The 10163-nt window shown below is 45.7% G+C and overlaps 1 protein-coding gene across 1 annotated transcript; it reads right to left on the bottom strand.

Annotated features, from left to right (window-relative positions):
• Positions 1–602: 602 nt before the first annotated feature.
• Positions 603–9935, bottom strand: onecut3b (one cut homeobox 3b). Its single transcript, XM_086172062.1, has 2 exons — positions 8846–9935; positions 603–967 (listed from the first exon to the last, which is right to left on the bottom strand). The coding sequence occupies exons 1-2, from the start codon at positions 9933–9935 to the stop codon at positions 603–605; spliced, it is 1455 nt and encodes a 484-aa protein (XP_086028188.1).
• Positions 9936–10163: the final 228 nt, after the last annotated feature.

The raw sequence follows: 10163 nt of genomic DNA on the forward strand, positions 1-10163 counted from the left end.
AACATTTCACAGACACCATACAAACTTATGCAAGTGCTGCCTATCACTTTTGCTTGTTGGTGAAATGAGGTGGAGGAGCTGCGTAGATCCAGCAGGCACATCTGCTCTCTGATTGTGAATTACAACTTGTGGCAGGTTTTGTCTTGTTTTGCCATTTTTTTACACCCTGAAAACAAGCAAACAGGCTTTGTTTCTTTAAAAAATAAAAAATAAAAAAAAAAAAAAACTTCCTGTCTCGGTCTGATCATTCTTTTCTATTACACAAGGACACACGGTTTTGCTAAGTAACTTTTGTGGGTTGTTTTTTTTTTTGTTTTTTTTTTCAGTGAAACAATTTTCTTAAAGATACCAGATCTTTGGTTTGAAGAGCCACAGTTTTAAAGCTGGCTGCCGACAGCAACATTCAGATTCAAAGAAAGCATTGAAAAGATCCAATTCATCTGCACAAAATTTTTGGGCAGATGAAAAAGATGTTCTGAAGCTACACACCCTGTAGCTGCAGAACTGGAGTTTGAGCTCAGTGCTCTGGTTGAAAATCCCCCTTCGCCCACCCTCCTCTCTCCACCTTTCATGCATCTGTTCAACCATCCATCCTGCCACCGTCAGGCCTTGGAGAATGTGGTGACAGAAGAGGTACCGGGATGGATAGGTGAGGCATTGGCGTTGTTGTTGTTGTTGTTGCTGTTTCTGTGAGGAGGCGGTACATGGCCATGCACCCCATGACTGTGCTCCTCCGTGTCCCAGCGGTCAGGACATCGGCGACGTGAGTTCATAAAGAAGTTGGAGACGGTGGAGAGCTCCAATCCAAGCTGCTGGGAGATGGTCAGCTGCATCTCCTTGGAGGGCCGGCGGTTCTCTCTGAAGATGGCTACCAAGGTACGACGCTGCAGGTCTGTGAAGACCAATCGCTGCTTCTTTGGCACCTGGTTGCGCTCTCGCCCTCGGTCCTCCTCCTTACGTTTGCATGCTGAAGAGAGGAGGGTGTAGGGACATGAATCATGTGGAGAGGCAGAAAAAAACAAATCACAAGATTAATTCTAGAGCCATTCAAATGATTAGTATTCGAATATTTACGAACCAGTGGATTAAGTGGGAGGAAACAAAGAACGTAACATTGACAACAATATTGTCAAGATGGAATTCCTTAAAGGGACATGCCAAAGATAAAGACTGCAATACATGCATTTTTGTTTATGACACTGTTAACATCTTGGTTGAATGTGCTCCCATGAATATGCATCAGGAATGTTTTACAGAAAAGGTCACACATTTAGCGATTTAAAACCCAAAAGACAGTAACGTGCGCATAGCATGCTTTACATGGAAATGCGGGTTACAACAGGGATCTAGGAAAACCAGGAATGGATAGTGAAAAAGGCTCACGAAGGCTCATGACGGCTCATGAAAAAGGCTTAAATGAACCTTGTTGTTCATGATCAAATTACAGTTAAAGCTGAGATGTCCCTTTATGATACTATTCTAAAGCTGGTAGTCAGACTGCTATACTTTCTGTATACTTAGATGCAACGATGTACATAAATTAATGAATAAATGAATTTAAAAGACAGCCATTCACAATCAGATTTTAAATTACACTTGACAATTTTCTGAAATGTCACACATCTGCTGTATGTTTTCCACTCCATTATCCTTTACCTTTACTTTCTGGTCAAAGTTGAGAGAGCTGTTTTGAGGACAAGAGCTCTTTCTGTTGGTGTGACCTAGAAAACCCAGAGTCAGCCCTCATCTGCTAACATACAGTAACCCATTTCCGTATGTTCAGTTATTTGGATTGTTTGTGAAAATGATATTCGAGAATCTGAATTTTCACCACACTTCTATCAGTGTTTTTGATTTTGAGGAGCAACTTAACACTTCACAAATAATAATTTTAACAAACTCCTATTGTCAATACCACCAGACTAATTATAGCTAAAACCGGTTTCAGGTCTCACATTCAAACCATGATGTAAAGTATAAAAAAAAAAAAAGAAAGAAAGAAAAATATCCAGAATGTACTTGCCCTTGTTCATTTTAAAATTAACTAACTAAATAAAATAAAATGAAATAAAATAAAATGAAATAAAATAAAATAATCGATTAATTAATAAAAAAAAAAATTAATGTATTTGTTGTGTGTTTGTTTTTAAGGCAAATAGGGATTATTTTAGATATGTGCGATGTGTATGGGAAGGTGGGGGGTTGGGGCCCCCACTAGATGCCTGTTGTTGAAATTATCCTTATCAAAAGCGGACTTGTGGCACACAAGGTCTCGAATTGTGGGTCTATTTGTTGAAACAGGAGAAGCGTGATTTGAAATGCTGACAAGCAGCGGTGTGCCGTGCCTGGATGCACCGTCAGTGCAGGCTGGGCTCCGACTGTGGAGACTGGAGGGAGTCTGTTCTGTTCTGCTGCCCTAAAAAGCTGCAATGATCGATTTTCCGCGGTTTTCTCCCGAACACGTGGTCCAGTAATCAGGGCTCCCTTCCCCACCCGATCGATCGGCATCGATCCCCGAGACCGAGGTGTGTGTGTGTGTGTGTGTGTGTGTGTGTGTGTGTGTGTGTGTGTGTGTGTGTGTGTGTGTGTGTGTGTGTGTGTGTGTGTGTGTGCGCGCAAAGGGCTGGGGGGGGGGTTACTCGGGAGCGCGCTTTGTGACCGACAAATGGAGAAGAAATTGTTTATCAGTGGAAGAACAAAGGAGATGTGTCAGGAAAGACCGTCTGGAAGCAAACGGAGGTCCACCACGCAAATATCACCCATTATAAACCTCCGAATGTATTTTAAAAGCTTAATGTGGAGAAAAAAAAGCAACAAAGTCATATTCATCCTCTGTGTTGGTGCTCATGCAGGGAGGGAGTCCAAGAGGAGCAGAGGGGGAGAGGGGAAAAGGCTGACTGCAGTGTGGAGGTGGTGTATGCAAATGATTGATGACTTTACAGCAGGTTTAGACAACAGCAGTAAACAGATTTGACTGTGAGGAGGGATCAATATGAACGTGCACATGTGTATGCATGCCTGTGTGTGAGCGTGCATGCGTGTGTGTGCCCATTGTTCATGTTTTCTTACTGCAAGCGCAGCATAATTACGAGATACCCCACCACCGCCGCCGCCGCAAATTACATGTTGTTACTGTGCCGCTCACTTTGGTCCATACACATCTCCACAGATACATCACTCCATCCCTCCAATACTTCTTCAACTGTTTTCCTCTTGCTGTTTTTCTCAATTGTTTTAATTTGCCCTCAGATTGATTGCCCCCATATTGATTGATCTGCACTTCAGAACCATTTCATGGAACGTTTATTCAATTGGTTCAGGCCCAGCCATGCCAGAATCTCCTTGCGGCGCTTTAAGTGCATGCTGTCTCAAACTCAACTCAATACTCCCTAATGTAATGACTGAATGCTAGTGCTAATATAGTGATAATTTAATATGTAATGCCTGTTTTCGAACAACTTGTGCTACCAGCCATTTTACAATGCCAACACCACTCCGGTTCTCTTCCATGCGCTCCAACTTGGCACTCAGAGGCCTGGAGTGGGAAGAGCGAAACCACCACCCTAACCAAAAGAGACCACGGGTTTTCAGCTGAGGCCCGCTCTCGGTCGATACATATTTCAGATAATCAATTGGTCCATCTGATTTCCCTCCATAGTGATGCACGGGGAAGTAAACCAGGGAGCTGCTCATTTAACCGCCCTCTCTTGAGACAAGAAACAGTTGCAGGCTGTTCCTTGGTTGCCTCATTATCAAATGGGTTTTTCTAAACGGACAGGCGACGACTCTCAGAGGTCTCAAGTGGCACTTGCGTGTCGTTTCATTCATATGTCCCAGTGTCAATGGCACTGGAAGGTATTAGACAACGGCTACTTAGTCCACCGTGACTGATTCTGAGATTATCTCCTCAGCTTCTGCTCTTTATTTTAAAGTGGCTGCTGTTTGCTTCTCGTGCACATAGCGTCGAGGATGCGGACTTCTGTCCGTCACTGTGATAAGAATGTGCGGGCCAGAGCAAGCGATGGGAAATGCGTTAATGACGTCTGTCAAAAAATGGGTATATCAATGTTTTTTTTCCGACACAAAGTAAAAGTCAGCTCTCGCATTTTCGGATTTAGAGCAGAATCTGGGAGGGAGTCTGCTCCTCCATCGGTCGGATGAAAGACCAAAAACATCAATCATCAGTGAAATGAGGAAAAAAAAGAGGACACAAAATCATTTTCCTTTTTTCTTTTTTTTTTTTAATTCACCGAAAGAGTTGATATTTTTTGCTGTTTCACCGACTGAATTACTCTGACCCCCACCCCCTACGGCTAAATTAATATTTAAGTCGGCTGTTGACTGAGAGGGAAAGAGAAAACAGAGATGAATGTCCATAAAATGTCATGAGACTGAACATCTGAAAAACAAATGATCCATATATGTGGTGATGATATGAACGAAAGAGCCTCAAAAAGCAGGCCTCCTTGTCAATTTATGTGTGTGTGTATGTGTGTGTGTGCGTGTGCGTGCGTGCGTGCGTGCAGATAAGGGGTAGGGTTGGGGGGGCAGACGGTGAACTAACCGCACCGTGCTGCTGTTAGCCGACGCCTGGACGGAAGGATGAGATCGGGCTTTGTGTGCGGTGAGACGGGCCCTCTCCCGTCCTGGACGGACGACTGCAGGCGAGAAACAGTCAATCACTCTCTGTCACACCTCTCAGATGTACGGTTATTGATTGTATTGATCATATTATAGGCCTATTCATTGCCGGGAAGTGAAACGGCCGACCCTCGTATCATCAACCCAAAGGGTTTAAATCCAGCCCGGCGCCCCGCCACCCTTCCCAACCTCAGTGATTCGCATCGGATTATTTGAAAGCTTTCGTTGATTTTTCAATTGAACTTCCGTGTTGTCTTGTCCCCGACACGTGATGAGCAGCTCCGTCAGCCTATCAGAAATCGGATCGCAGTCTATCAACAGTCTTGTTATTGACCGTTTCCTCTTGTTTTTGTTTTGTTTTGTTTTGCGTTCCTCTCCTTGTCTTCCTTTTATATACACATCTTTTCATATTCACGTTAAAACGCTCAGAGAAGTGTATTTTGGGCTTGAACAGGCCTTGCGATTGAAAAACGAAATGCAGTACAATTTACTCCTCGCCATTTTCAACGGACATTTTAAAACAAGCAAGACAAAAAGTGAATATTTCGAGTTTTTTTCCTTTATTTTTGTTACTTTTTTATCAAACTCAGGAAAGTTATTTGATTTACCTCAAACTATAAAAATAAAAAAAGACCTTGCCAACTATGTCAACTATCACTGCCGTTTTTTGTTTTTTTCTCCAAAAAAAAATAAACTAGCTATAAATATCACAATACAGGCAGTCTGCTTGGATATTCCTACTAGCTGTTATAGAGTAAGGTGTGAGGAATATCACTAGTGGTAATATCACACACGCAAACTTTGCAAAAACATTTCCTTTGGGTGTTTTCCAGGCTCACTTTTTCAACATTTAAAGGAAATATATGACTTAATCCATGCCATGCTGTTAATCTGTCATAAAGTATGGCTCCGCATGAAGAGTTATGGAAATCGTGGATTTAAAAATGCACCGGAACAACAACTTTCATACTTTTGTGTCAGTTAATACATCCGGACTGGAACGATGTAAGGGGCCGGCTGGTGTTTTTCTTTGAGGACCACCACAGGCTGCATCCTATATACAAAATGAAAATTCATATTCAACCTGATTTTAGTTTTATAATTAGAGAGAAAAAATTAACAATGATACACACTGTACATTATTTAAGGGACTGTTTTACCACACAGGCCTATTGGAACTGGTGGTGTTGTCGATGAGGCAGTACACACAGGATATGACCTGTTATGCCAGTTCGCTATCAACCAAACAGTTAAAATATAAAAGAGGGCAAAGCTACTTTTTCCACAGTTCTCTTATAAAATGGACCCTCTTCTCCAAGGGCCACTGCCCTGATGATATGTTTAAAATTTAAAGTATGAGAAGTAACGTCTGTTCTTGTCGCAGACATCCGCATCAGCCTCGCCTCATACGCTCTCACACAAATATTCCAATTCTGGTGTGTAGTATGCAAAATGAGTTCTGTCTGTTGCAGAGACAGATGACCGGGGAGATGAAATAAGGGTGGAAGGCAAAGAAAGGATCTGCTTTGCTGATGCTGGTACAGAGCCAGGAGGGAAAAGAAGGGGGAGGAATGGAGGGAAGGAGAGGGAGAGAGCCGAAGAGAGCAGAAGAGAGGAAATCAATACCGATTCAGAGCAAGTCAGATAAGCCTGAACAATGTATAGTGCAGACACACTCTATAACCCAGTCACACACACACATGTGCATGTTGAGACGCGCACACACACAGACACGCACACACACACTCACACGGACAGAAATACGCACACACAAACAATGAAATGTGCATGCATGCCTCCATAAAGATGTATTACAAACCCCATAAAGCATTGCAACCTTTAAAATCAAATGACATCACAACCTTGGGTTAGTTTGAGGAATCGCTGACATGAGCAGAAACCACTCATTACAACAACTCAATAGACAACTGTACGCTCGGATGCTCTTTGTCTACTCTTGGAAGCTGGTAAACGCTGATCTTTTGATGTTGTTTAATCAAATATCAGCTCTCGTCCTCTGATTTCACGCGAAAAAGGAGTAACTCTTTTGTCACAGATTGCACATCTTTGGGAGCGTCATAAAGGTGTTCCGACTTCGTGATTTCGATACGGTGCTCGACAGTGTCCATTTGTGCTTTTGATATCTCACGCTGGTGTTTTGATTACCGACAGTCGTCTGGAAAACCGCTTGCATGTCCCTTTTCTCGTGTTCAGCCGGTGAGCTGGCGTGTGGTCTTCGGCAGTTAACCACAGATTTGACTTTGCTTACCTAGAAGATGCTGCTACAAGCGCTTACACCGACACTCTCGGCCTCCCCCTTTCTTCCCTTCCCTTCTGTCTCCCTTATACTTATCAATTATTAAGGTCGGTATTGATCCTTTCACTACCCTGCCTCTATCTGGTTGTTCGCACAAAGCCCAAACCTGCCCGCCCTCAGTCAATCAATGGCATCTCCCAGCTCTTATTCCCCATGTCAGTTTTGCTTTTTTCTCTCTTGCACCTAAACTCGGCCAACCGAAGTTTTGTACATCCCAAATTTCTCAAATTGGGTTCGTTCAGAGAATGTAAGAGACGGCGAGTTGATATGAATCTTTAATGGGTTAAGTAAATTTGATGGGCATTAAAAGATGATTCCTCTCCGAAAGTGGGAAGGGTGGAAAATGGACGCGTGTATTGTTTGACTTTATGAAACTGCCTTTGGCTCTCATTCAACCCATTGGCTAGTCAACGATTGTTTTTTCGTCTCCGAACACCCTGCCCGCCTGTTGTCAGGTTAAGTGATATTACTGTTGTGCTGCAGAGAGAGAAAGAAAAAAATAGAGAGAGAAAAAGAAAGAAAGAGCACCGGGGAGTGGGAGAGAAGGAAGGGGGTTGGGAAGGGGAAACGGCCTTATTGATCTCGTATGTGCAAAGCCAGGCAAACACTGAAAGGACAGAGCTACACTATTAATGACACTCACAGCCTCAGCTACTAATCCCTATCTATCTATCTATCTATCTATCTATCTATCTATCTATCTATCTATCTATCTATCTATCTATCTATCTATCTATCTATCTATCTATCTATCTATCTATCTATCTATCTATCTATCTATCTATCTATCTATCTATCAATCTATCGGCGTTAGTCATGTTCAAAGTGTCTTCCAATGACTCGTCCACCCTCTGGTTCCGAAAAGAGTCAGAGAGTGCGATATTTATTTCTTTTCCTCTAAAAACTCCAAAATGAAAACAACAGGGACGGCTGGTTCTGGTTGAATTAATTCACCACTTCCTTTGTGGACCTTTATGGACAAAGTATAATGCTTATTGTTCCCTATACCTTTACCCCAATCCCATCCAGAATCAATATTTCATCACAGGGGATCAAAATTTCTGGGATATAGATCCAGGGATCACATGTAGGCTCGGATCCGGAGCAACATAATCATTTTTTGTCACATTTCTAATGTTTTTAAAAGGAATCGGAGTATTTTTCTCACACCAAGTGAAATCCATTGCACAGTCAGGGAGTGACTTCATGGGAAGGAAAAGCTAAAGCCTTAGCTGAGCCAGAACCATCATACCTGTCATATGTTCTAAATTTAGAGCTTTTACTACAGTCTGCTTAATGAAAAGCCAGAGAGAGAGTGTGGTTATTGCGTCTTTCAGCTCCAATACGTGTATTGATCCATGTGCCACATTTAAAAGGGAGAGTGGGAACTGGTGTATTGATCAGGCAGCCTGGGGTCACCCCGCTTCTGCCGCGCAACTAGTTGGCCCTGGAGCCCCACGGCGTGTTTGGAGTCCAGCGAAGTGGGAGGGGAAGCCAAGTGTCTGGGGGAGGGCCACTATTTCCAAGTTTATTGTGAATCAATGGCAAGTCCCCTTTTAAAGTACAAACGCACACACACACAGAAGTCCAGATGTGTTCTAGAAAAGCCGGTGTAAATGTACGTTTTTCCTACCAAAAAAGTAATGATAACCTTCAGAATCAAGCACAATTAATACAGATGGTCAGGGTCATTGACCTACACATGAACTATCCATGGTGCTGAAGTGTTACACTCCGTGTGTGTGTGTGTGTGTGTGTGTGTGTGTGTGTGTGTGTGTGTGTGTGTGTAACTTCGATCACGGCAAAAAAAAAAAGAAAGGTGGCCGGTCGGTGCTTTCAAATGCTTATTAAGTATGTAGTAACAATACAGTAAGGACTGAATCTTACCGGCCAGCCTTAGTGCAGACATCCGCTGAAACTCCGGCTCCTGCAGCCACTTCCACATTCTTCTAAAAGTCTCCCGGCCCGACTTGAGCTTACTCCAGGGTTTGGGGTTCCGTAGAAGGTCGGAGAGGGTTCCCTGTGACCGGCTTAAGATCCTCTGGGCGAATATGGCCTGCGGGATGGAGTAGCGCTTCAGTTCGGCCGTTATCCGCTGGGCCACCTCCTTCGTGTTGATTTCCTCCGCCTGGATGCCCGACCCGGTTACTCCCTGGCCGACGCCGTGGCCGTGCCGCTCCCGGTCCCCCAGCATCACCGCGCCGCTCGGCTGGGAGTGGAGGTGAGTGTGCGGGTGGTGCGGGTGGTGCATGCTGTTGCTCAGGTTGGAGATCATACCGTGGCCGTGTCCTCCCAAACTCCGCGCCAGGTGCTCCTGGTCACTCCGGGACAGCATGGAGGCGTGGGATTCGAACCCCGACACCGGGGACAGCATCTTGGCGTCGGCGGGCAGGTGTGCGCCGGGGCCGTAGCCGGACAGCGGCTGCTGCGGGTTGTGCAAAGAGCCCAGCCCGCTGGAGAGCGGGGACAGGGATCCGTGGCCCATGCCTGACACCGACATCTCCTTGGGGTAGTGATTGTAAAGGTTGCCCATGGAGGCGAGCCCGCGGTGGTCGTCCCGCATCAGCGTGAAGCTGCCGCTGACGTTCCCGGCGGAGAGCCGCTGGTGTGCGGCGGTGTGGTGGTGCGAGTGCGGGTGGTGGAACTTGTCCGAGACGGTGGAGATCGGAGGTAGGTGCTGCAAGGGGGTGAGGGTGGTGTAGTTGCTGCTAAGGCTCATCCCGGTGTCGCACATGCTGATGGACGGATGGAGGTGTCCGGACAGCGCGGACGGGTCGGTCCGGTAATCCCCGCCGGAGCCCTCCAGGATGGAGGTCATGCCGGAGACCATGGCCGATCGCGCACCGGGAGCGTGCGGGACCAGATTCCGCGGGGTGGAGCTGGGCGAGGGCGACGGCCGCCCGTGCGGGGAGCTCATCAGGTCCCCCACTTGGGAGTGTGAGGAGATGCTGTGTAGATTCTCCATGGTGAGCTCCATATCTGAAGATATATGTTCCCCTGTCCCACCGCCCTCCCCACCCTCTCCCCTGTCTCCCGCTCAGGGACGCGCGTCGACGGACTCGCCGCCCCCACTCCCCCTTCCTTCCCCCCCCTCCCCCCGCTTCCCCCTTCCCTCCTCCCCCTTCCCCTAGCCCGATAAAATTACAAAACCATTCGAACGCCGATCCATCGATTCAAAATCTCCGATCGATTCCGGGAGGTACGG

The sequence above is a fragment of the Fistularia commersonii genome, chromosome 25 (assembly GCF_037954325.1).
Source record: "Fistularia commersonii isolate RoL2024-O1a breed Wild chromosome 25, RoL_Fcom_v1.0, whole genome shotgun sequence".
NCBI classification, from domain to species: Eukaryota; Metazoa; Chordata; class Actinopteri; order Syngnathiformes; family Fistulariidae; genus Fistularia; species Fistularia commersonii.